This window comes from Thermomyces dupontii (genome assembly GCF_041956625.1).
Source record: "Thermomyces dupontii strain NRRL 2155 unplaced genomic scaffold VTN31scaffold_4, whole genome shotgun sequence".
In the NCBI taxonomy this organism is placed as follows: domain Eukaryota; kingdom Fungi; phylum Ascomycota; class Eurotiomycetes; order Eurotiales; family Trichocomaceae; genus Thermomyces; species Thermomyces dupontii.
In genome coordinates, this window is record NW_027192310.1 from 16,492 (window position 1) to 41,938 (window position 25,447).

General features: G+C 51.0%; 11 protein-coding genes across 11 annotated transcripts; 6 read left to right on the forward strand and 5 right to left on the reverse strand.

Annotated features, from left to right (window-relative positions):
• Window positions 1-290: 290 nt before the first annotated feature.
• VTN31DRAFT_4500 (uncharacterized protein) lies at window positions 291-851 on the reverse strand (the record flags this gene model as incomplete). The annotated part of the gene is made up of 1 exon (XM_069404896.1): window positions 291-851. The coding sequence occupies one exon, from the start codon at window positions 849-851 to the stop codon at window positions 291-293; it is 561 nt and encodes a 186-aa protein (XP_069260013.1).
• A 2,706-nt stretch (window positions 852-3,557) lies between these two features.
• Window positions 3,558-6,761, reverse strand: VTN31DRAFT_4501 (uncharacterized protein; the record flags this gene model as incomplete). The annotated part of the gene is made up of 2 exons (XM_069404897.1): window positions 3,558-6,354; window positions 6,409-6,761. 2 exons carry the CDS (start codon window positions 6,759-6,761, stop codon window positions 3,558-3,560), a joined length of 3,150 nt encoding a protein of 1,049 aa, XP_069260014.1.
• An 813-nt stretch (window positions 6,762-7,574) lies between these two features.
• VTN31DRAFT_4502 (uncharacterized protein) lies at window positions 7,575-9,161 on the forward strand (the record flags this gene model as incomplete). The annotated part of the gene is made up of 5 exons (XM_069404898.1): window positions 7,575-7,707; window positions 7,757-8,031; window positions 8,084-8,232; window positions 8,290-8,533; window positions 8,640-9,161. The coding sequence occupies 5 exons, from the start codon at window positions 7,575-7,577 to the stop codon at window positions 9,159-9,161; spliced, it is 1,323 nt and encodes a 440-aa protein (XP_069260015.1).
• A 3,014-nt stretch (window positions 9,162-12,175) lies between these two features.
• Window positions 12,176-14,024, forward strand: VTN31DRAFT_4503 (uncharacterized protein; the record flags this gene model as incomplete). Its single annotated transcript, XM_069404899.1, has 5 exons — window positions 12,176-12,219; window positions 12,271-12,454; window positions 12,514-12,645; window positions 12,703-13,666; window positions 13,723-14,024. 5 exons carry the CDS (start codon window positions 12,176-12,178, stop codon window positions 14,022-14,024), a joined length of 1,626 nt encoding a protein of 541 aa, XP_069260016.1.
• Window positions 14,025-14,482: 458 nt separating this feature from the next.
• Window positions 14,483-15,407, forward strand: VTN31DRAFT_4504 (uncharacterized protein; the record flags this gene model as incomplete). Its single annotated transcript, XM_069404900.1, has 3 exons — window positions 14,483-14,504; window positions 14,591-14,670; window positions 14,760-15,407. 3 exons carry the CDS (start codon window positions 14,483-14,485, stop codon window positions 15,405-15,407), a joined length of 750 nt encoding a protein of 249 aa, XP_069260017.1.
• Window positions 15,408-15,597: 190 nt separating this feature from the next.
• On the reverse strand, window positions 15,598-16,003 carry VTN31DRAFT_4505 (60S ribosomal protein eL38; the record flags this gene model as incomplete). Its single annotated transcript, XM_069404901.1, has 3 exons — window positions 15,598-15,647; window positions 15,731-15,859; window positions 15,940-16,003. 3 exons carry the CDS (start codon window positions 16,001-16,003, stop codon window positions 15,598-15,600), a joined length of 243 nt encoding a protein of 80 aa, XP_069260018.1.
• Window positions 16,004-16,432: 429 nt separating this feature from the next.
• Window positions 16,433-16,896, forward strand: VTN31DRAFT_4506 (uncharacterized protein; the record flags this gene model as incomplete). Its single annotated transcript, XM_069404902.1, has 5 exons — window positions 16,433-16,468; window positions 16,524-16,536; window positions 16,582-16,665; window positions 16,716-16,762; window positions 16,810-16,896. The coding sequence occupies 5 exons, from the start codon at window positions 16,433-16,435 to the stop codon at window positions 16,894-16,896; spliced, it is 267 nt and encodes an 88-aa protein (XP_069260019.1).
• Window positions 16,897-17,430: 534 nt separating this feature from the next.
• Window positions 17,431-19,579, forward strand: VTN31DRAFT_4507 (uncharacterized protein; the record flags this gene model as incomplete). The annotated part of the gene is made up of 8 exons (XM_069404903.1): window positions 17,431-17,632; window positions 17,713-17,831; window positions 17,896-17,967; window positions 18,013-18,099; window positions 18,155-18,286; window positions 18,334-18,701; window positions 18,751-19,228; window positions 19,301-19,579. The coding sequence occupies 8 exons, from the start codon at window positions 17,431-17,433 to the stop codon at window positions 19,577-19,579; spliced, it is 1,737 nt and encodes a 578-aa protein (XP_069260020.1).
• A 995-nt stretch (window positions 19,580-20,574) lies between these two features.
• VTN31DRAFT_4508 (uncharacterized protein) lies at window positions 20,575-22,028 on the forward strand (the record flags this gene model as incomplete). The annotated part of the gene is made up of 3 exons (XM_069404904.1): window positions 20,575-20,702; window positions 20,767-20,820; window positions 20,885-22,028. The coding sequence occupies 3 exons, from the start codon at window positions 20,575-20,577 to the stop codon at window positions 22,026-22,028; spliced, it is 1,326 nt and encodes a 441-aa protein (XP_069260021.1).
• A 210-nt stretch (window positions 22,029-22,238) lies between these two features.
• On the reverse strand, window positions 22,239-23,377 carry VTN31DRAFT_4509 (uncharacterized protein; the record flags this gene model as incomplete). The annotated part of the gene is made up of 3 exons (XM_069404905.1): window positions 22,239-22,932; window positions 22,981-23,085; window positions 23,139-23,377. 3 exons carry the CDS (start codon window positions 23,375-23,377, stop codon window positions 22,239-22,241), a joined length of 1,038 nt encoding a protein of 345 aa, XP_069260022.1.
• A 767-nt stretch (window positions 23,378-24,144) lies between these two features.
• Window positions 24,145-25,439, reverse strand: VTN31DRAFT_4510 (uncharacterized protein; the record flags this gene model as incomplete). The annotated part of the gene is made up of 2 exons (XM_069404907.1): window positions 24,145-24,336; window positions 24,387-25,439. 2 exons carry the CDS (start codon window positions 25,437-25,439, stop codon window positions 24,145-24,147), a joined length of 1,245 nt encoding a protein of 414 aa, XP_069260023.1.
• Between the last annotated feature and the right edge of the window lie 8 nt (window positions 25,440-25,447).

A 25,447-nucleotide genomic window follows, 5' to 3' on the forward strand; every position in this document is an offset into this window, starting at 1 on the left:
CCAAGGCTTGGATTTTGACGATTATCGCTTAACCAGCCCGCATTGGCTTATCCCTCGTGAATCGACCTTCGAAACTTACGACAGACCACCAACATTATATACCTGGGATCCAAGCGCTCGGTGCATGTAAACGATTAAAAGTTCGATACTTCTTGAAGGGTCATCACAGCTGAGTGACGAAGTGGGATTATCAACTTCTGCTACGCAGTGGGCAAGGAATCAGTGACAAAGTATGCATGGACAAAGTCATAAGGAAATAAGAAAAGACAATGTTCGCAACAACTATACAATCATTGATCAACTCTGAGTGCACCATTGTCCAACAGCAGCTTTATAATCTCCCTATGTCCGGCATCAAAAGCAGCTTGAAGAGGAGCATTTCCGTAATGCCCACCTTGTGCGTTGACATCAGCCCCCTCTTGGAGCAACAGCTCCACGATCCTCTTGTGGCCCTGCTTAGAGGCAGCCTGGAGAGCATTGCCGAAAGGGCCACCTTCTGCGTTAACATCGACGCCTTCTTTCAACAGCAGTTCTACCGTGTGCCGAAGGCCGGCAAACGATGCGTCTGTCATCAGTGGTCTATCTGCTCCCGGATATTCAATCCAAGACTGTTCGGGGTCATAAAAATTGCCCCAAACTCGGTATGCTCGGTCTCGATGGAGGGAGAAATCCAAGACCCTTTCCTGCACATCCCTCTCAATCTCGACCGGCTTCGCGTGGTCCATCCAGTATTGTGCAGAGTACCGCGCCAAGGGGAACCTTGCCTGGATTTCTGAAACTGGAACCTGGTCATCCAGATAGGACAGGTATTCCAGACACATCTCCAGCATCCTAACCTGTGATTCGGACATGTTCAACCGACCCCGCCATTTGCCTTTCCTTTCGCGATGAGTAAGGAATTCCCTCGCCGTTTAATGGGTAAATGACAGCTTTGATTCATGCACGCTGACAAAGAGTCCACAGTTTTTTGACCGTGTTTTTGAAACCCTCTCTAGGCCACATACTAGACTCCAAGGCAGCAGGGGAATCGAATCCTCCCTTCTTCAACGCTAGCGCCAGAGCCGCATTCGCTTCATCGAGGGTCAATGGACGTGCAGCAACCAGAACAATCTGGAGAAGAGTTTCCGTATGAAGTTCATTCTTGCTTCTCTCCAAAATCCTCTCGTATGCCTGTGATACCTCGGAAGGCAGACCAGACAGAAGTGCTTCCACATCCGACACTCTGCCATACTCACTTGGGCTTTTCTCGATGATGTCAAACGTGAGATGCAGCCACAGGTATGTGCGATGCTCCATGCTCTTCAACTTGTCTAGGATGATATGTGACTCCTGCATCTTGTGCAATTCCATGTATCTCTTCGGCTTCGAGTGGAGAAATGTAACCACTGTACTGCTCACTCAAGCTCTCGACATTTGCCACCATTCCCTCCCAATCGTTCCAACCATCAACATTCTCCCAAGCCCTTGAGAGCTGAGCCCTGGAGAGATGGCAGATTACTCGAGCCTGGTACTCAGGTATCTGGGGGTAGAGCTTGGCCGCTGGCTCTAAGAGCTCTTGATACCCTTGTCGACGTGAGGGCTGCAGATACGTTTTTCAACGATCTGCCAGTAAATTTGGACGTCACAAAGAGAATTTAAATCCCTCAATATGGACTCAATTGCCGCCACACTGCTACTGATGAGCTACAAAAATGATCAGCATCCCGATCTGCCGTATGTCACCATTCTCTGCTCTGGGTTAACCTACAGGGAGGACCAGGTAAACACCGGACCATGCCAATGCTGCGTATGGCTGAGAGCTGACAACAGCTGAGACTTTTGAATCCGACCAGATAAGGAACTTGACCAGCCTCTCTGCTTGTTCTCGAATGTTAACATCCTTCACCAGCAGGGAAACTCGCCATTGCTTCTTTTCGCGATCATCCAGGAGTCGGGCAACGATTGATTGAACTGATCCTGGCGACAAAGGGTCAGGATCGTCCTGCGGTGACGCCAAATGCTTTGCAAAGTCGCCCGCCAGGTCGGACTCCCGAGACTGCAGAATTTCAAAAGCCCGAGTCCAAGGATCGAAGTTGTCTTTGGTCCCAGGAAGGGTGATTTTCCGGAGTGCTTGGTTTTCGACCAAGGTTTGTTGAAATGGAAGGGTAAGAGGCAGAACAGGCTCCCTTTGAGAACCTTTAGAGGCGCTTCCCGTGGGGGATGTTTGAGCATTCTGTGAAAGCTATGCCTTCGAAGTCGAGGCCGCTGCAGCACCAGCATCATTACTAGTATCTTTGGAGCCCGCAGTCTTCCGGTTCTTCCTGCGGAACGTCAATCCGCAAAGGAGAGGCATGTTTTTACACAACAGAAATGCCGAGTCACGAGCTACGTGCTCGCGTTATCCTACCGTCAATTCGTTGACAAACAGAAGTGCTGGGAGTCGATACCATGAGGACTTTTTTACTTTGAATAATAAAGTGCTTGGAGGCTAGCGTCTGCCGTCCCGGTCCTAGGCTAGGTGGTGCAGTTCTTACTTGCAGCCAACACAATCTAATTCGCATTTACCGAAACAGCAGTAGGTCAATTAGAATCATGGAGCGGCGCTTTGCAGTTGAGGGGAACTTTAGGAACATCTCGACGAACTGAACGTCAGCGTTTCCTAACATTGCTTCACCTGGAATCAGTAACCAGGTCGCATGGTCGTAAAGCGCTGCATCTCCAATCGATGCTTGCCGTAGAATCGGGACACCCCTTGTCAAGTTTTCTGTGATCCATCAGTAAGTGCAGTGATCCTTGTCCGGGTGCCAGACTACTCGTACTACTCCGGATCTAAACTCGGTAGATTGAAGAAAGGGTTACATCCATAACCGTCACACTTGGTCGGATAGTACAGAAACCCTAACCCTAACTCTAACCGGGATGTAGGGGCATCCAGCTCCGGAAAGGGCAACGAATGCATAAATCCATAAACCGACAACAGAAGATTTCCAATCAATAGCCTATCTATAGGCAAAGTTAACTATTCCTACCAGACGTTGTACACACAGTCTATAGTTCGACGATCCTTGAAAGCATGAAGCTTACGAAATGTCCTCACGTCCTCAGTCCGCCCCCCAGTTCCTCACAGGTACGGGATTACTCCCCAGCGGAGAGTATGATCCCAGGGCAGTTCTGATCAAGACGGAGCATGCCTTCCTGGAGAGACAGATAGGGGTGGTTTGGAAAGATGAATCCAGGGAGCTGCGTTTGTGCCTGACCGTCGAAGGAGGCGTCCCTCGACGAGACAAACAGCAAGGCCCAGATCCATTTCCTCTCCAGGCATGGGGGTTGATCTTGCGCTACACTGGTGATCTGCCAGCCATGGAAGACGTAGTGGCTGGAGATGTATCTGTTCGGGCCAGCTGCGCGTGGATTGGTAAGGATGCGGAGGGAAGGAAGGAGAGGATGATTTTGAGTGGCATTTATATTGAGAGTTGTGTAGTTATACATAGAGTACAGAACCGCCGGGGTATATCGGTAAATCTATGAGGATGCGTCATACCTGTCTGTACAAAGAGATTGGTTCGAGCTCGCGAATATCATGCTGTTGCCTCGTTGCTGTCAATCGGTTCCTCCGCCTGCGCTTGCAGCGAGAGCTTCCGCACGGTCCACTCGTCCGAGTCGGCGAGGTCCTTGCGCTCACCCAAGACACACAACGCTCGCCGACGGGCGGCGTTGACAAGGAACTCATGCGCCACCTCGCTGACATCCTTGGCCGTGACATCAAGGACCTGCTCGCGCCAGCGCTGGTCCATCTCGTCGGTGACACCGCTCATGAAGTAGCGCTGTCCTTCCTCATCCACGCTGGTCGGCGCATCGAGACCCTGAAAGATGCTCAGCTTGGCTTCTTCCAGCTCCTGTTCCGTCCAGGCGCGATCGCGCGCAAACACGCCCGCCCGCTTAAACACGTTCATGGTATTAGACGGGTTAGGGTCGCGATAGCTGGACAGGGTGAAGAGGCCCTTGAGTGGGGCGTTGCCGGCCCCGGCGCCGTAGGCACCGCCTTTCTCGCGGATCTCCGGATGCAAGAACTTGTGCGTCAGTAGTTGCGAGAGCACGCTCAGGGGAGCGCTGCAGCGGTCGACGAACGGCACCGTTTCCATGGCAAGGCCGGAGTAGTACACCTTGTAGGGCATGTCGTATAGCAGCATCTTCGCTTGTTGCTTGTTCATCAGTGTTTGTTCTTCTTCTTTGGCTGCGGTGGGGAGTTGGGCGGCCGGGGGCAATGAGCTGAGCCACTTCTGCAAAGTGCTCTCGTTTGCTGCTGTTTGCCCTGGCTCGCACACCATGCGAACCCGCAGCTTGGAAGTATTGGAAATGGTAAAGGATTGGATCTGCCGTAGCTTCTCGATCAACTCACGAAGGCGGTCCGGATCTGTCTCGGCTTCGCGAAGGAGATGGGCCGTCGCCTGCAGCTGGGTCAAGCCTCCCTGCTGCTCCTGGATCCAATGGTTGCGATTAAGGGTTGCGGCCGCGGCATTGGCAGCGTAACGATGGCCCGAGGACGCGACCGTGTCCAATGCACCATTGGTGGTCAGCCGCAGCAGCTCCAGGATCATCCTTGGAGCCGCCTCGCTCGTGAAGTCCGTTTCAGCGACCAGGGTCCGAATGATATCTAGCATGTCAGGCACGTGCTTGTCCAGGGCGTAACCAGAGAACTGCAGACCCTCCTTAAACTCGCCCAGAGTGGTCGGCGATGACACCAAATACGAGGACGTCGAGACACCCCCCGTCTTCAACTTAATGAGGTCCTCCCATTGTTCCATACTCCGGCCCGGAGTTCCGAGCCGCATCACGCAGTCATTGAAGAGCGGCATCAATATGCGGAGCTCGTTGGGTAACCCATCGAGCTGATTCAAGGCTTGGAAATATGTCAGCCCGTTCGTTTGCGTCTCGCGCCAGACGACTTCTACGCCGTCTATGCTTGCCTCGCGAACGGGTCTGCGTTCCTTTTCTCGCGAGATATCGCTGACGTGCAGCGTAGGCAGACAACTGACGTCTGCTAATTGCGCATTTTCCTGAATTCTGAGAAGTTCCAGCTCTGCCTTGGAAAGCTCTGATACAGCCTTCTCCGCAGATCCGAACTGTGCCACGAGATCCGCAAGTTTGGCTTCCTTGCGGATCGCTTCTTTTTCATCCAGTTCTTGATTGTACGAAGGCGACCCGACCATGGTGAAAGTCAGATAACGGTCGTTGACGAGATACTTTTCCATCAACGACTCAAGATAGCCACCTTGGGCGTATCTGTTTTTGAATTCATTGATCACATCGTTCCACGCAAGCTCTTTCATCGGATCGCTACCATTGAACCAAGAAGTCATGGTCTTCCCCATAAGTCCAATTCCAAAATTGGCGGTCTTGTGACGGAGTGCCAGTTCGAGTTGATGAAGAATGCCCTGAACTTTGTCGTCGTTGAAGCCGTTCGACAGTGTCTCCTTGAAAACATTCCGAACCACTTCTTTCACCTTTGGCACGTCCTCCTCTCTAACACCGTTTACGCCGACAGAGAAAATGGGCAACCTGGACGACGTATCGAGGCCTGTGTTGGACGTGAAAGACGATCCGATCCCGCTTTCGACCAATGCTCGATACATTGGCGAGCCATATCCGTCGAGAAGCAGGGACGACACGATTCCAGCGGAGAACGTCTCAACGATATTGGTAGTATCCCCCATCAGCCAAGATATTGACGTCTTGAATTGCCGATCGTCGCTGGTAAAAGGATCGATAGGACCGGGCACGGTCACTTCTCGTGGACCGGCACTGAGATCCAGTGGCAATTTAACATCCGTGTCTTTAATGCCTTTGGCAAATCGATCCAGCTCGCCTCCAATTTGCTGGAGGTGCTCTTCCAGGGGCATATCCCCGTATGTAACTATCTTCGCATTGCTGGGGTGATAGTTTTTGCGAGAGAAATCTACCAACTGTTTATGACTCAGGTCTGTGATGAACTGCGGATCGCCCCCTGAGTTATTGATTGCCGGGAAGATGTGCTCCTTGAAGCGAATATAGTAGAGATAATTCGCATCAGACATTTGTCCCTTCATTTCATTGTAGACAACTCCTTTGAACACGATATCTTCCGGCTTCGCAGTGCCACCTTCTTCGGCGGCTCGTGGATTTTCGGGGCCAAGTCTCCATCCTTCCTGCCGGAAATCCTCCTCCTTCAACAGAGGATGTAGTGTTGCGTCCAGGTACACGGACAGCAGGTTCTGGAAATCGCGTCGGTTTGTCGTTGCGAAGGGGTACGTGGTGTGATCGGAGGAGGTGAAGGCATTCATGAAATTCGACAAGGACCGGGGGAGCATCTTAAAGAAGGGATCCCGGACCGGGTACCTGCGGCCAGATTAGCCAAACAATACTCGACATTCCAACATGAGCAATACTGACTTCTCGCTACCGCATAGCGTCGTGTGCTCCAGAATATGGGGCACCCCGGTGGCATCCGGAGGGTTTGTCTTGAAACCGATCCCAAACACATTGTTCTTGTCCTCACGCGCAACATGGAGATAGTCGGCGTCGGTCTTGTCGTGCTTGAGGAGAATTGCGGATAGATGCAGCTCTGGGACATGTTTCTTGTCTTTCACGGTGAACCCGTGGAGTTTCTCGCCCACATTCGGGTAGCGGTTGAGATCCGTCACCGTCGATGCCGCTCGGAGTCCTCGAGCACGGTACGGTAACCATGGCCGAGAAACCAGCCCAATGCCGTGGCGGCGTGCTCCTACTACTGATCGTAGTAGCATCGTGGGCGCTCAGCGACGGCTTGAAGCGCACTTGTTTGCAAGAACCAAGCAAAGCGTCACTGATGGTTCTCTGGCTTCGTGGAGCTTCTTCGATGTTGCCACAACCTCCACTCCGATCCGATTAGCCGACAACAATCGCGAAGCGCACACCGCACCCGCGCCACCAATCGACAGTAAATCTCTGTGGCGGCATGCGCGGACTCGGGAACGCGCTGTGCAGGACAAAGAAGGTTCGCAATCAGGGAAACCGGCAGTCTGGCTGATCGTACACGGCCTTCTCCGTCATTTCGACTCGGGCTTCAAAAACTTCCCCGGAGGATCAGACGCTAAACCTAATACGGAAAAGCGCAAATCTCCGCTGCGAAGGCTGCTTGTTAATCCTAACCACCGACCGAGAATTGAATTCCAGCATCGACTCCGGCTGCAATTCTCGCCCGTGCGGCTTTGTGTTTTGTACAGTTGCGGAACTTTTCCGGATCGGATTTGTGCGCCCTTTTTCTCTGCTTCGCGTGTTCGGGATCGCCTTACGTACAGATCGCGCAAAACCTCCGAATCCCAGTTCACATCTTTTCTACTCTGTGAGCAGGTTGTAAAAGATCCGCGACCTTAGTAGCTCAGCTTCATTTTCGATTGTTATCGCGACCGCAACTCGCCAGTTGCGGTCCAGGCATGGCAGTTGCTGTCTCGGATCCCATTCGAATCCTCGGTGACAGTCTCTGCCCGTCGGCTCTCCCGGATCACGCGAACACAAGTCATTTCCCTTTCGTCCCGCAGCGACCTCTGCCCGCGTCCGTTGATCGAATTTCGCCGAAGATGACGTCGAGCTCGAAGAAGAACAAGGCGAAGAAGGTCCCCGACCCGACCGAGACCTCGAAGCTGCTCGCCGCCAAGATCTCTCAGCTGGAGCAAGATGCCGCCGGAGAAAAGGACCAGGAGGCCGAAATTGGTATGTTTTCGGGATCATTGAGAAAGAGACTGGCCTTAACATCGCGCAGAACGGGAGGTGAAAAAGGCGACTAGAGATCTGAACCAGCTGTTGAGCAACATCGAGTCTCCCATGACGCGGCTTGAGACCGTTCACAAGAAGTACACGGAACTACTGGCCGACATGAAGAAGCTGGATCGCGATTATGCCAAGAGCAAGAAACGAGCGGATCAGCTGCAGAAGGATCAGGATAAGGGCAAGTCCGAGCTGAACAAGACAGTTACCATGAAGGACAAGCTGGAAAAACTCTGTCGGGAGCTCACGAAGGAGAACAAGAAAGTCAAGGTAGGCAATTACTCACCACAAAATGAACCGCGGGATCTAATATCATGCCCAGGATGAAAACAAGAGACTCGAAGAGAACGAGAAAAAGGCCCGCCAGATTGTCAATGAGCGACTCGACTCCCTCCTTTACGATATCCAGGAAGTGATGGCTTCAAAAGGGAATCCAAAGAACGAGAAGACAGACGTTGACATGGACGAGGCGTGAGTTATCTTCCGCAGGCCTGGGACTTATGCGACAGACCGACTTACTGGAGCTAGACTTCGCGCGAAACTTAAAACCCTCGGTGAAAAGTTCGAACTTCGAGAGTCCCATTACGCGTGTCTCCTGCGCAGTAAAGACGCAGAGATTCAAAGCTTGACGGCCAAGTATGAGGAGCAGCGCCGGATAGCGGAAAGTGAAGCAGCCCGATGCCGAGCGCTCACTGCGCAGGTCTCGACGTTCTCACACACGGAAGCGGAGCTGCGTAGTCAGCTAAATATCTACGTCGAGAAGTTCAAGCAGGTACGCTCCCTGCCGCCTTTATCTGACCGTGTCCGTATTTCGCACACCCCAGTGGTCTTGGCGCCGCCGCCCGTTGCAGGAAGTCATGTCTAAGAATGCTTTGCAGGTCGAAGACACGCTGAACAATAGCAACGAGCTGTTCCTTACGTTCCGCAAGGAAATGGAGGAAATGTCCAAGAAGACCAAGCGACTCGAGAAAGAAAACCTCACTCTCACGCGCAAGCACGATCAAACCAATCGAAATATTCTCGAGATGGCAGAGGAACGGACCCGGAACCAGGAAGAGCTCGAGAAGTGGCGACGGAAAAGCAACCACCTGGAAGCTCTGTGCCGGCGCATGCAGGAGCAAGGCCGCGGTCAAGGCCTTGTGGACCTGGATTTAGATGGTGACGGGGAGGGCACGGAGAGCGATCATGGGGAGGACCACAGTAAAGACCACCCAAAACAAAATGGCGAGACGTCAGGTGGGCGGGACAATGAACCCAACCGCGTCAACCGCGACGCTGTGCAAGAGCGAAATTCCGAGGAGTCGGCAGAGAAGCCCGTATTTGGGCCGCCGCCACCGCCAGCACTCGCAGAAGCGCGAGCAAATGGCAACAAAACGATGGTCAACGGCTGTAGCGTTTAGTAGTGAGTGCCGCGGAGTTTCCAAAGATGTGATTGTACATTGCATTACGTTACTCTTGGTGTTGTTGGCCGTTGTCTATTTCGTTCTCGGAGTGAGATTGTTCACTAACGGTCGCATTCCATCGTCTCATCACTAGAGCCGATTAGAGCGCCACAGTCCTTGGTTGCGTTGTCCGATTTGATTCTGTTAGGTACCAAAAAGGAGAAAAAGAGAAAAAGCCAATAACTCATCCTTTACTATACAATATGCCTTCTTGTGTCTGCATTATACTGTTCTGCTCTGATATCGGATATACGTTCCATTGTACAGTACCTTAGGTACTTTGTCAATCGACATGGTCACTGTTCGCAGTCACTCCAATCTATGATTTTGGGTGAACGCTTGATTGAGACGTTAAGTCCTATGAGAAGATGTTGTCAATGTCTGCTCGCTCGTGGCACTTGACTGACCAGCAGAACACAGACTATTCAATCTTGCTTGAGAGGCTGCGTGCGGCTGCGGCTGCCAACGAGCATACACACGAACTGTTCGGGACACGGTCAATTTTGACCTTTACAACGCGTCGATTTTTTTTTGATGTCAATTGCCTTTCGCCTGCCAAAGACTCCACCTAAGCACTACCTACATGAAAGTGCAATACGCACAGCCTGCCAGTACCAAAATCATTCAACCGCCGGGACATATGGTAACCCTTTATTCTTCCGGACCATGCGCTTCACTATTTGCGGCGCTCGTTATCTTCGACAACATCCCGGAGGGTGATGGTCCGAGCGATTCCTAGAAGCAGCGGCCTCTTTGAGACTCCCGATTTACATGACACAGACTGCCTTTGATTCATACATCATTTGACAGGTTGCACGGGCGACGTCAGCAGCGAACGCTTTCTTCATGCCGAGGGTACCATTACTGTAACTGCGACCTGAAGAGAGCTATCGATGCTGACGTTGCCCGTGCAACCTGCCAAATGGTGTATGAATCAAGGACACTCTGTGATGATGAGAGAGTCGTTGGAGATCGGTGCTTCAAGAATCAGCAGTCGGGTTGGAGGATGTTCTGTAACCATCGCCGAAGAAATTCAATGCCCCATATTGATTCTTGGCTGCAGAACATCAGCGAACATGCTCTCTGACTGGGAAGAAGTCGTGAGATTCGCCACTCCCATGACCTATGTATTTGGTAGAGGATGTGAGTGCCAACGCAGCTCTTGACGGAGAGTATGTATCTCGAGCTTCTGCGGATAAAGTGACCCGAATATATGGGTGAGTTGCTGAGAACAGATGTTTGCACTGCGGACCACCATTGGTAGTGCCAGGAGGTTCGGTTTTCAATGACTCGCAACAACTTGGCTGGCGTTATGCAGTCGGGGACAGTCCATGATACCTTTCCTGTAGATTGATTTCGCGCGTTCTTGAGCAAGGAAAACATTCACATGCTCTCCTTAGCAATTGAGAGACCAAAAGCAAAAAGATGCCATTGGTATGCTGAAGGTGCACACATTCATACAGATTCGTAGCCGAATAACCACAGGGTGTTATGTTGTTCTGGTTGAGCAGGGGAGGGAATTCGAAGAGGGGACAATGAACGTAGTAATAAGGCGCCTTTAAAACGTTCTTTCAATCCTCTCCTTGGCTATCTGACCCCTTGCGTTGTCGTTTGTTGTGTAACAGGACGATGCAGTCATCGATAGAAGAGTCTGGACTGTTTGCAAATCCTGAATTACCTGAGAGCCTGCATCCTATGATGCACAAAAATTCGGAGTCCGAGTTGAGTCAACAGCTGACTTCAGACATGAGGCAGAGTCTGCAGAGAGGACAAGGTGGATTCGTCCAGCTCCTCCTTTTGATTAACCATGGGATCATGCTACGAACCTCAAATGCAGAACAGTTGAGCAGATGTGCTGATGCAAGACCCCAACCAGACCACAGAGTACCTCCCCATCACACAAACTGCTGGGTATTTTTAGATAGTACCTAGGTAGTGATGCTGACCTCGCGGTATCAACCACTAACTTCCATCATCTCGCCCCCTCTCACAGAAATCGATAAGCAGCACCACAAGGGGTTGTCACACTCTACTTTCAATTCACTCCAAGATGTTACCCTTCGCATCACTGTAATCTCATTCGAACAACCCTTGCACGGTGGGTAGTTGACTCGATTTTCCAGCACCAACAAGGCAAGCAATGAGCTTGTACACGTAATGATGGAGAAGACCTCTTTCTTACATGAAATCTCAACAGAATCGCCGAAGATACGCTATCGAACTATGTGAGTGCTACATTCGGACCCCGGTTCTCAGTAGTAGTTGGTACTACTATCCTGCATTGAGAGCTGGTGTCGAAATGTCCATAATGTCCATGATTCGTCAGGACATCAGATACCTACGAATCAACGGTGATGCTTCTGTCACTAGAGACCTCCTTCGATCGTTCCCCTTACGGGCTCGTCGCGTGCCCGGGAGAAATTGGTGATCACTGTCCCCGCACAAAGGTCAGCAAGCTGTTCGAGCCAGCAGCGACGCGAAGAGATACATTTTGAAGCGAAACGAATGCAAAGTGAATGTGATGTGCATAGTAGATGCAGAAGTAAATCACTGAAGAGAAAAGAAACATCAAAACACAGGAGATCATCGAGATGACTCGTGAGCCCACGTTAGTAGGTCGCGGTGCACTCCATGACGAGTTATGGCCTCAAAGGCTCAGGTTTAGGGCTCAGTACTTACCCCGTACCACCTCATTGGATTCTCCAAGAAAACATTAAACTCGATTAGGCATTGGGCAATTACAGTAATTTTATCGTTAAGTACGGAGTACTTCTCTGATGCCTCAGGCAGAGAAGGGGAAACAGTGCCAACTGTCATATCAATGTGCGTCGCGGCCATCGCCAAAAAAACGCGTGAAGCGCGTCCCGCCACTTTCACGCAGCATCAAGTCTAGTAGTTCCGTTTCGACATTTCCTTTCAAAAGCCAATTGAATAAAGTTGGATGATTTCCCAGCTGTGGCTGCATCGCTGACATGCCCTCCGATTCCCCAAAGGAGCGATTCCTTCGTCCTCCAACGCAAGTTCCTTGATTTCAGCGATCAAAACTCGCGACTGACGAGTCGAACAGGAACAGCGAATTTCCGCCCCATAATCGTGCCGAGTCATCATATGATCCTCTGCACACGTTTCGTTTACCGACGGCAAATACTCGACAGTACCAGCAACAGTATAGCGACTTGTATTTTTTACGGCTCACAAAGTTGAAACCGGCAGTTGTGAAAGTTGCGCAAGAAGCATGGGATGGGTTTAGTGTGAGATCCTGACCACACATACGGAGGAACTGGGATTTCTTGGAAACTGACGGCGGTAGATTGCCGGCGAGGAGGCGCGCCGGGTGGACCGCGTGCTTGATGTTCGACAGGGACAGCTCTGTTGGGTTGTTGGCACCGTGTACATGGACCTGCCGTTGAAACCCAACGTGCTGGATGACGTGGCCAAGGACGTGAGTCTTCCAGTGATTTCTTCTGCGCGGAAAGATGCAGGGATTGACGAACGGCAGCATTTCACTGCAGCTCCCCCTCCCCGTCAAACATATGTCGATCCTTCCAATCCCGGAGCGACACAAGTAATGTTGGAAGATGAGTCGGGCCGATTAAGGTTGACCGGAAACGCCCTAAGAGCGACACATTTAGTAACCGGCGTGATTATTGCCGTGCTCGGCACTGAAAATGCCAACGGCGATTTCGACGTCATTGATATCAAAGTCCCGGATTTTCCACAACAACCTCGGCGATGGGAACGGGCCGTAAGCGACAAGACGGATAAACCTCTCCAGCGAAACAACGGCAAACCGTCGAAGATCGCCTTTGTCAGTGGACTGGGGATATCTGGGTCGTCGAGCGATAATCTGGCGCTTGAGTTACTGTTGGATTATTTGCTAGGGTACGCCGGTGCCGACGATGAGAACTCATCGGCGAGAATCAGTAGGCTCATTATCGCCGGGAACTCGTTGGACAACGGGGAAACTGCCAAAGCTGCAACTGAGAATGGAGATTCAACTCCAACGAAGAAAAAGCAAGGACCAAGAAAATACGGCTACGATGCCTCAGCGTATAATCCGTCGCCAATCACACAGTTGGATACGTTTCTGTCGGAATTACTTCCGAGTATACCGGTGACGATCATGCCGGGCGAGACGGATCCTGCAAATGTAGCTCTCCCTCAGCAGCCCATCCATCGAGCGATGCTGCCACGAGCACGACAATATGGCGCGGACGGTCTTGAAGACGGGGCGGAACCGGGCTGGTTCGACAACGTCACGAACCCGTGGGAAGGTTATGTGGATGGTTGGCGGGTATGGGGCTGCAGTGGTCAGAATGTCGACGACGTACTGCGGTACCTTGACTTTACGGACGAGGATGAGGATACAAATCCTTCAAGTGACAACGGGAACACGCGATTACGGATCATGGAAGCCATGCTCCGATGGCGGTGTACAGTTCCAACTGCACCAGACACGCTATGTAAGCCTCTGCATTGCTGCTGCCGGTTCTGTGAGCACGACTGATATATTTCATAGGGTGTTACCCTTTTCAAACTCATGATCCGTTCATTCTTCAATCTTGTCCCCACGTTTTCTTCATTGGCAATCAACCACAGTTCAAAACCGCGGTGGTTGAAGGTGGTGAGTCTCCATTCCGGCTGAACGGTACAGATATGGATATCCCAGAAGCGTCTGAAGAGAGAACGCCGACTCGAGTCCGTCTGATCACCATTCCAAAGTTTCATGAGACTGGAGAACTCGTGCTGTTGGACTCGGAGACGCTGGAGGTGGAAGTTGTGAAATTTGAGCTGTTTCGGGGTCACGAGGAGATGAAATAAGCCACCAGTTAAAATACCATCGGCCAGCGTTTGCAGCGCCGAATTCTCTCACTGCTAGATACTGTCCATGGCAGTCAGTTTAGTCACCAAGCACCTATTAACTAATGTACAATAACCTATAGGTAATGAAACTACCAACGTTGAACGATAAGATATCGTGTAGCCTAATCTTATCAGATCAGTTAGCGCACTGTAGTTATATGTAGGCTACTCTATAAACGGATAGGCTAAATAGACAATACGCCAGGAAATTGGAACGCAGCAGCATCGCATGGCAAAATTTCTTGGTGCTCAACATCGGCGATCAAATATCTCAATCAACCAAGAGTAAGACATTTGGCAATCCGGAATCCGAAGCTCAATTGCATGGAGGAGCAGAGCTCTTTCTTGGTTCTACATAAGGGGATTATGAACAATAGATATACCTAACTACGGAGTACTCAGCAGGCAAGAAAAAGATGTTGATCAACGCCAACACTGGTATACTTCCCAGCACCACCCTGAATGAGGCAAACGTTTGCATAGAACTGAACGAGGAGCAATCATACTGATCATACGTCCAACAGCTATATGTACCTCAGCAGTTCTTCTTGTCCCGTACTGCACGCATCATGTACCGAAGTATCATGAATGGATGCAAGACCCAGTAGGCAGTCCTGTCCTGAACAAGCCTCTTGAAATTTCTCCGCTTGGTCTCGAAGACATGTATATCCGCTAATTACCTGAAATGAGCAGGAAATTCGAGAGGCCACTGCCTCAGAACCCCTTACTCTGGATGAAGAATATAACATGCAGCGCAGCTGGAGGACAGATGCGGACAAGCTGACCTTCATCGTATGCCTCCCGTGGCGTAGACCATGGCAATCTACCGGGGCTGAGATCCTCGGAAAGGAAGCAGATGCGGAGGATCGGATGGTGGGCGATGTGAATCTTTTCCTACGTCAAGAGGAGGACGATAGTGGTTACGACCCCGAAGAGCCTGCGGAGGGAAAGAAGAAGACGAGTCCAAAGACAGTGGGCGAAGTTGAGCTGATGATAGCCGAGAAACGGCACCAGCGACATGGCTACGGCCGTGCTGCATTGCTGACCTTCTTACGGTATATCGCGGTGCATCGTCGCGAGATCGCCGCGGAATTCCTCCATCAGGAGGACTCATCTGGTGATGACCATGTTCGCGACATAGACTACCTCTCTGTGAAAATCGGACAGACAAATCACCGCAGTCTGGCGCTCTTTGAATCGGTGGGCTTTGTAAAGGTATCGGACACACCGAACTATTTCGGAGAGTTCGAGCTTCGGTTAGAAAGGTTTGAAAGGGATCGCATTGAGGAATTGTGTGAGAAATATGGGATCATGGCGTCCGAGGAGATTCAGTATCGATGATTTGATGCGAAACAGGTGAATAAGAGCTTTTTCGAATGTTTTTGATTCCCTTTTTGTTCATCTCTATCAAGAGACGCAGTGTACAGGTCATTCAAAAAAGGACATTGCGATCAAGACCCGTGGATATCTTGCGTCGCTTTATGCATCATCTCCCCCATCCATCCCGTTCAACATGCCCAAGGATACTCGTTTAGATCTTCTTCTTGCTAGCGCCCTTGGACACATCGACGATCTTGAGCGCTGTATTCAGAGGTATTTCAATTAGTCCTTGCTCGATATACCAACAACAATGCGCAATTTTGTTATGGGTTACGGGCACATACACGGAGGCAGACTCTGCTTCAGCTTCTCCGCCTTATCGGCATCCTTCAGGACCAGCGTGTAAACGTAGCGGCGGCACCGGACCTTGAACTTGGTCTGCGTCGTCTTGCGGCTCCGCTTGATACGGGCGGCTAGACGATTCCCACGAAAAAACCATCAGCAACAGGTCTGTCGTTCAAGAAAACAAAACAATCCCGCTAGTTGTACGTACACGAAGCGTCCTTCCGACGGCAGATCTCAATGAATTGCTTTATATCAGAAACTTCGGTCGGCATTTTGACTGGTCTTGGTCGTGCGATTGAGACGACTGGGACGGATGCGAAGGAGAAATAGCGAGACGGGGATGGGCGTGTTGCTGAGTGTTGCTGCTGACCCAGATCTTGGTGCCGAGCAATTGTGGGATTCTCGTTCTGTTTAGGAAGTTAGGGTTTCGATAGGAAAAACCCTGAGTGGGTCTGTGGCTGGTGGAGTTTGACTTTCGAGTGATTCGACAAGGCCACTGTGGCTGTGCAGAAACAGCATCGAATTGAGACCTCGTCGTGACATGTGATTCTGAGATTCACGTGCTGCAGAGTGCCAGTTAGGCAAGTTAGGCAAGCCTACCATGTCATTGTTGACAAGTTTCATCAATGATGATGTTCAATCAATCACTCCTTTCCTTGAAATAAGCATTGTCTTTTAAATTACCACAAGCGGTTATCACCATGCCGAATCAGATCGAAAAGGTGATCAATGCGAAGGTGAGCTCAGTAATACGTGATATGCTTCGCTTCAGCTACTAATGACCTATGATAGAACTTGGTCCTTGGTATCCCTCCTCTAGATCGCCGTGAAGATCAAACTGATTTTGTAGGATTCGCTGCTATCGTCACTGCCGCCTCTGTCTGGTCGATTTGGGGGGGCGACATATTTCCTCCCGAGCCGGATCCGATAGGGGGTATGAGTCATGAGATCTGTGGGTTATAGTTCTCTTTTTGACTCTTGCAGATCCGACCCAATGGGCCACTGAAGAATTGAAGCGTTGGCTGCGCAAAGTAGGTAGCTCTTGCCGACTCATACTGCAGTGACTAACAATTTGCAGAGAGATCTCTTGCCTGATGAGGGCGCATCTCGGGAAGCCCTGATCGAGAGAGTCCATGCGAACATGAGAACGCCACGAAGTGCGTGATTATGCCAACGAGACCTCTCACAGCCCTGGGACGCATCGGGGAAAGCGAGGATCGCCATGGATTGGCTTTCTGCCTGCGCATTTTTATTCAGACTTCATTCAGATGGATTCGTCATGAACGTTTGTTTTCTGTCATCGATGCTGCGTCAATTCAGTGTTACGATAGCGAGAACGATCGGTGGCCGCAATGGTGGATTGTTGCGGTGCTCAAAGACCTGGAATTCATATGTATGCGTTGGAATTCGTGATATCTTGGCGAGTGTCTCATGGCCATGAGTTTTGATGGGTTCAATGAACGTATTGAAGTCAAATGAGCAAGTTCTTACTCGTAGATCATAGAGACCTGTGGAAATTGCGCGTAATGGAGGTTTGGTTGTGCAAGCCGCAAGGAGAAGAGGGAAAAGAAAAAGGGCGGAGTCCGGAATCCGGAGTTGGCCTACCCTTGAATTAAAAGCACGTGAAGCTTGGACCACACCTTTGGTACTGGTCTTCGCGATAGAAGATCAACTTCAAGAAAACATCTGTCAACGCTCAATGACGAGGAATTTAGCGACGAGAATTCCGGCTCGCGCCCTCTCATGGGCGTCAACGTGCAGTCTCTCGCGCCCTTCGTCAAGTTGCGTCTCAATTCTAAATTCACAGCGACGGCTTTCACTGAAATGCCGCGCTTATGCGACATCAGCCGACACGAAAAAGCCGTTCTACGTCACAACACCAATCTTCTACGTCAATGCGGGTAGGTCGATTTGATGGTTATTGAGCGGAAGAGAGGGAAGCTGAAATAATTCGATTCACAATGGCTGACGACGATTATAGCACCTCATGTCGGCCACTTCTATACGATGGTCCTCGCGGACACCTTCAAACGATGGCAGCTCCTCCTAGGTAACACCGATGCGCAATTCCTCACGGGGACGGACGAGCATGGAATCAAGGTTGGATACGCGAACACGAAGCTGGAGTTGTGGAGAGCATGATCCTGACGACGCTGTTTGGCAGATTCAAAGAGCGGCCCAGGAGGCCGGGATGGATACGCAATCGTTCTGCGACATGAATTGCAAGACGTTCCAGGTGCGTTACATTCATTATAAGTGGATTCTAATCTGACAACTGTAGGACTTGGCAAAAATGGCGAATATCAAAAATGATCATTTTATACGGACGACCGACGAGGCTCACAAAGACGCCGTGCGATATTTCTGGGTATGCAAGAGAAAAAATAGGCAATATGAACGGCGGTTCCTGACTCTGATGATAGGAAATGCTGCAGCACAGAGGATACATCTACACATCCAAACACGAAGGGTGGTATTCAGTCAGCGACGAAACCTTTTTCCCTCAGTCGCAGGTTCAGTCTGCACTGGACCCGGCGACGGGGAGAAAGCGCATGGTATGTTCTTCATCTTGATTGACACGAGCCCGATACTAATGACTCAGGTTTCCGTTGAAACTGGTAAGGAGGTCGAGTGGTCATCGGAGACGAACTATCATTTCCGTTTGTCCGCGTTAAAAGACCAACTCCTCCAATTCTATCACGATAATCCAAATTTCATCCGACCCAAACCGTATATGGATGCCGTGGTCAGGTCTGTGGAATCGGGCTTATCGGACCTCTCGATCTCCCGCCCCATTGAGCGACTCAGCTGGGGTGTCAGAGTGCCGGGAGATGACTCTCAGACGGTCTACGTGTGGTTGGACGCTTTGGTGAACTATCTGACCAAGGCGGGTTACCCGTTCCCCCCTGGAGAGGAGAGCAAGCTCGGATGGCCAGCGGACATCCATGTCATTGGAAAAGATATCATCCGGTAGGTACTCGTTGTCGTGAACGGATGACTTCCCTTTCTGACCATGTAGCTTCCATGCCATCTATTGGCCGGCATTCCTGTTGGCATTGGACCTTCCGCTTCCACGAAACATTCTCGTTCATGGCCATTGGACGATGAATCGGGAGAAGATGTCCAAGTCCACCGGAAACGTTGTGAACCCGTTTTTCGCCGTTGATCGGTTCGGAATCGACACGATGCGCTTCTTCCTCACGTATCAGGGGCCGCTCGGGGACGATTCAGACTATGACAATTCGTTCATTGTGCGGGATTACAAGAAACTTCTGATGTCGGGGATTGGCAATTTCATTAATCGCGTGCCCCGGATTGTCAACCGTGACGTGGAACCCTGCATGCGGGCAGCTGCGGAGGACAAGCTTCCGGAACCGTCCGCAGAGGATCTTGAGTTCGAGGCGTTCCTCAAGGGCGTGCCTAGTCGTGTGGCCGATCAGATGGACAATCTAAATCCCAAGGGAGCGATCCGGGAAGTTATTGGGATCATCGAGCGGGTCAGTTTTCTTCTCCAAACTAGTTATATTCAAAGAAGGACCCGAAGCGAAGCTGACTTGGCCAAACATCAGGGACAAAAATACTTCCATGCGACGGCCCCATGGGAATATAAGAAAACGGACGTCACACAAGCCTATCGGATCATCTACAACGCGATGGAGACCTTCCGCATCACCGCTCTCCTGCTCCAGCCATTCATGCCGGACAAGGCCGCAGAGATCCTGGACATGTTGCGGGTAGATCCGGCGAAGAGAGGGTTCCGAGATGCGGTGTACGGGGGAGACCAGACGTATGCCAGGGAAGGCGTCGACTGGAAGATTCTGTTCCCCAAGTTGATTGTAGAGGACTAAAAGTGAGCCCCCAACACTGTAAATTAGAGATAGATACGAACGGAATAATGTAAACATCTGGCTCATGCTCTGGAACGTCGGAGCTGTACGGCTGTACCTCAAATCGCCTGATCTACACCAAGTCCAGGCTCCCGGGAGTCTTGCATCGGCTCGGAACCGACGGAGCTCTCGTGCGGAGAACTTGATCATCAAATCATCCAGCGAAAACAAGCAATGCGGGGTGCATCCATCGAACCCATGGAACATTCCAAATAGTATGCAGATGGATCCAGCCCTCTTTCTCCAGCGCACCATCCGTTGATAACCGTCCAAATCTTCCCATAATCATCCACACTGGCACACCCCCCCCCAAACGTTTCCCGCGGAAAACCGAATTCCCAGCATTTCCCGATCTAAAAAGCATCCAAGGGTTTTCTTGTCGTAAGAGCCAAACCCTAAAACAAGTGACTTTTGAACATTCCGCTTTGCCCGCCTCGAAATGAATGATCGGGAGAAATCGAAACTTTTTGACGATCGATAGATAAATCACGGATGATGATTGGATGCTCCAGAGGATTAGATAGGCGCAAATCAACGAGCTAAGAATCCCGGAATCAGGGAGAAAGAGGCGGAGGAACGCGACCGGCGATGTCATCAAATGTAGGAGTAGCTACGAAGAATACAGTAAAGGCGTGACACAGGTTTTCCGGGGGAAAATCGTATCTGATCTCAACGGGGTTGATGTTTCATTTGACTGTTGTGCTTTGAAGATAAGAGAGGCGGGTTTCTCTCTGATTCTGTTCTTGTTGGTGTACAGGAACTTGATTGACAAAGGTCTTAACTTGTGCTTCTGTTTGGACTGCTTGTTTGGCTTCTCGTTCTCCTCGTTCTTCTTCGACCCTAATAAGCGCGTGTGGATGGTGTTTAGTTGACAATACTTCCCATCTCGGATCATTCTTTTCTCGAAGGGAACGGGATTCATCTAGTCATTCTCCTCTGTTCTGGTGGCAAATGCCATGGCTGTCCTCACACACACTCAGACCAAGTCGAACTCATCCTCCTCAAAGGGTGGAAACAAGACGAAACGGCCATGGGTTAAGACGCCGTTGATTGAGTCCGCAGCCCTGTCGGAAGCTGCAGGATGGTATGCCCAGTTCCCTTTTGGGATGGTTGACTGTATGTGCGTCGATGCTGAGACTGATCCACAGCCGTATCTTCCTGAAACTTGAGAACCTTCAGCCCGGTGGCTCGTTCAAGTCACGGTAAGGATACCTTCTTGGGAAGGTGACAGAAAAAAAAAATCCCAGACTGACTCCGACTAACTAGGGCAATGGGCTCCTTGATTCTGCATCACATCGCCAACCCAGCCAACGCAAACCGTCGACTACATTTCTATATCAACTCCGGGGGTAATGCCGGGCTGGCCGCTGTCTGCGCTGCTCGATCACTGGGCTATCCTTGCACAGTGGTCTTGCCGGTGACGTCCTCGCCGTTGATGGTTCGTAAGATTCGTGCTGCGGGGGCCACCCAGGTGGTGCAGTATGGGGAGACCATTGCCGCGGCCGGCGAGTATATGCGCGGGGTTCTCATGGCTGAAAATACGGGAGCTGAGGACGACGTTGTTCGGATAGCATTGCACCCATTCGACCACGAGGCGATCTGGGAAGGAAATAGTACCATTGTTGATGAGCTGGCAGAACAACTACCACCATGGGATAATGACCAAGATAACGAACACGAAGTTCGACACAAGAGTGATGGCGAGCTGCCGGTCGATGCAATTGTCTGCAGTGTTGGAGGTGGTGGATTGATGAACGGACTCATCCAAGGGATAGAGCGGAGGCGAAAATCGGTGTCGCCTAGGAAGAACATTCACATTCTGGCCGTGGAGACGGACGGCACTGCCTCACTGGCCCTGGCATTGCAGCAGAATACCCTCGTCACGCTCCCCAAAGTTCAATCGATGGCTGTGTCGTTGGCCTGTGTGCGGGTTTCGCAGCGCACCTTCGATTACTGCATGTCGCCGCCTCCCGGCATTGCCATTCACAGCGTGACGCTCTCCGATGCTCAAGCTGCCCGAGGGTGTTTGAGGCTTGCCGATGACGAACGGATACTTGTGGAGCTGGCTTGCGGTGTTTGCATCGAGGCTGTGGTCGGTGATACTCCCAAACCGCGGGGAACGAAGAGGAAGATGATTTCCTCACATGCGGATGAAGGCTACGCGGATGATCAGACAGTGGATCACTGCAAGGCGAATGGGCATGTATCCACCTCCGCATCCGCAGACAGTGCCCTCGGCTCCGAAGAAGAATACGAGATCGTTTCGAGGAAGCAGCTCTCTCGGCTGAAGGAAGCCATCCCAGATCTGACCCCTGATAGTCGGGTTGTGATCATCGTTTGTGGAGGAAGTAATGTCACCACGGGCATGGCAGCAGAATGGAAAGAGAAACTGAACCAGGGATGGGAATGAGCGGTATGAGCGGGAACTAGACCAGGATAGGACCTCGCATTTGGTTAGAGTGTCTTCCGGTGGATAGAGATGCCCACTGGTTTTGATATCATGTACAGCATCATTCATTATCATGGTCGATTGTTATACAAATGAGGCAGACCACCGTCGCGAGTCAGTCAATGGACAGCACCGGAGGGCTGAACGAGCATTGTGCACAAGTTGTACCATCTAAGCAGACGCAAAAGCACTGCTTATCTGTCGAATCTTGTAATCCCAGTAGTTCCGACGAATAGGATCGTACTTTTCCTTGAGCAATGTGAGCATTTTGACGGCCTCGGTGACCGCTTGCCCTTGTTTTTCTGCCTCTTCACTGTAGACATCAGCCAACCATTCGAGGGCTAGACTGCTCTTCACCTCGACATCCGTGCCCGACTCTGACACGGACACAAATTGGCTTGCAAACTCCTTCCAGTCTGAGAGCGGCCGGCCGGCAGCCCGCAATACACCTCGAGCATACAGCCACGGGCTACGATTCTCAGGTGCAAGAAGAATCTTAGTCTTCGCATATTCCAATTCCGTATCGACGAGCTCCTCGTCGACAATATCGAGGCGCCCCTTGGTCTCTCCGGGAATTCCACTATTTGCCATTCCGGCATCGGGACCTTCCCGGGGTGCGAATCGAAGGAGATATCGATGACTCCAGGCAGAGTTGTTGCGTACATCTTGATTGATCAAGTGATCAACATCCCTGATCTCACGCGGGTCGTCCCACAGGTTGAAATGGCGAACAAGCCAGTGACGATAGGTCCACACGTGATAGTTTTTCGCATCCTCAGCAAACATCTCCATCAGAAAGTCTAATTCCTGGGGAGGGAGCGTTGGAAATGCAGCCCTGTTTGACATGAGGACTTGACGATGGTGCCTGCAAACCCACTTAGCATTGATTGACAGAGTTATATTGCCGACGTACCATATTTGATAATTCTTCAAAAACTTCAATGACACTTTGTTCAACCATGCAAGTTCCTCTGAGAGGTTTTTACCGAGCGCAAACAGAATTTTGGCCCGATAGAGCCTGGAGGAACCAAGTCAGACGAGAACACGTTGACTGGACAGAAGTCAACATACCACACCGTATAGTGCGCCGGATTCATCATGATCACGTCTGTAGTCAGTTTTAAAGCTCTCTCGGACATCTCGTTCTTGGCCATGACTGCTCGAAGGTAGGCCGTGGCCTCGGCGTATGCAGATGGATATGCGATGCTGGCCAACGGCGCCGGACCCTCGCCGTCTTTACTGCCATCATCCAGGGGAATAGGTGTTATGTCTACCCAGTCCGGGGACGAGGAATATTTGTTCTCGGCCATGCTGAGTTGGAGATTTTAGAGACTGCGGCGTCGGGCTTGACTTGTGTGAAAGCCTCGTAGGATTGGTAATAGACGACTTGATGGTTGAGATGGCGAGATGATGCTAGCAAGCTCTTGGAGTTTTTCCTTTCAAGTCTGATCGGCAGTGTTCCAATGCCTGACGATGTGAATGGATCATCAACCCAAACACTTGAAGCTCTCAGATCTCGACAAAGAGGCCGAGGGCCCCACTGACCCTCTGGCGGGGACTTGGGTGAGGTGTTGCTGCCTCAGGCAGGAAACGGTCTAGTACCTAACGTGCTGGTCTCGTAAGCCAACTGTCATTAGGAATCGAGCCAGTTTGTACTCCGTACTGTAGCTAAATGTCAACTGGTCAAAGCTCTTTGGTTGAGGCAAACTGGCTTAACCGGACGATTAACCCTACCCATCAAGCACGAGATAGTTTGTACCTAGAGGTACCTGTCTTACTCCTCTGCGCCAGCTCTTTGTACTACTCGACGATAGAATTAACGACAGGACACAAGCACCGGCTTTCCCGGAATGAATTCTAGCCAGATTCACGCAATGAACTGCTTTCCTGATTGGATTTGACTAGTAGGTTGAGATGCTTCAAAATCAAATCCATCGTGACAGAGATAAGAACTGCAAAGCAGTCAATAAATCATGTTCGTTTCTTCGTGAGCTATATACAAGCAGTCCTCATTAATGAGTATTACTGGGTTCGTTACACGGTTACTGTCAAAATCGCCTATTACTAAGACTCAAAATCATCCGTTTGGCTTGGTTTGATCCGTTGTCTCTCCTCTTGAATTCTTCAGAGAGGACAAGGATGCAGAGCGTACCGAAGTTGGTGTCCTTGGGAGAGAAGGGAATGGTTCGGTCCCTTCTTGTGTGACCCCATCAGGCCTTTGATCATAATGCCCGTCAGAGGTTGATGTAGCCGATGGCGGTCGGGGAGTCTGCAAATTGTCAGTCAATGTATCAATTCAAGATGTGTTTTCGGATATACCTGTCCATCCAGTCCTCGGCTAGCGGCCAACTGTCGCGCCGCTTGTCGCTTGCGCTCTATCTCGCGCTCCTCTTCGATTCGCACCGCCTCCTCTTCCTTGATCATTTCCGCTATCGAGGCCTCATTTTCTCGGCGCAGACTCTCTATGTCAGATGTATCTGGTGACTTTGATTTATTTTCGCGCTGACTCAGATTCGTACTCTGTGATGACGTCCGTCTGGAATCTCCTGACCGAGTTAATTGATCATCCGATGTAGCTCGACGCGTCAAGGCATCTGCAAACTCATCATCCAAAGGAACCGCATCCTCGTCGTCATAATCGCTCAATATTAGATCTCCTCGCGAGCTTAGGGAGTTAGAGGTATCATTGGATGATTGAGTTGTACTTCGAACGCGTTGGTGTGTCTTGCCCTTGTTCCGTCGCGTAGATTCATCAATTTCTTCTGCAGCTTCCATAAGAGGCTGATTCTCAAGTCCATCGCCTTGTTCGTATTCATGCCGAGTTAACCGTCCGGGACGTTCCTGCAAGTCTGCGGCCGAGGGCCGATACTTGATGACGCGAGGGCCGATCCATGGAAAACGCTCAAGAAACCCGATCAGTGACGACTTTGGAATTACTGTCGGATCGTCCCTCTGGTCGGGCAATGTGGATCTTCGCCGCATGCGAGCCGCACCGTAGCTCATCTTCCGCTGCCGTCGAGGTTGCTCGGCCGTATTCCGCACCTCCCCACTGCCAGCGAGTAAGCGGTCGAGCTCGCCATGACTCCATCCCAGCAGGCTGTCTCCCGAGTCGTCATTGTCCCAGTCATCGTAGAAGTCAAAGCTGAATTCGGCGCGGCTGCGACGTCGACGTCGACGGAGAACTTCCTCGCGACTTGGAAAGCATGGCGCAGTACATGCGCGTACACAATTTCCGATTGACGTGAAACAAGGATTCAGATATGCCTGCGAGAAGTGGTAGACACCCTCTTGCGCCGTCTCGTTGGCGGACTGGAGGTTCTGGGAAAGCTGATCAATTCGTCGGCGTATGCGCGGATCATTGGTGCGAATCATCTTCACCG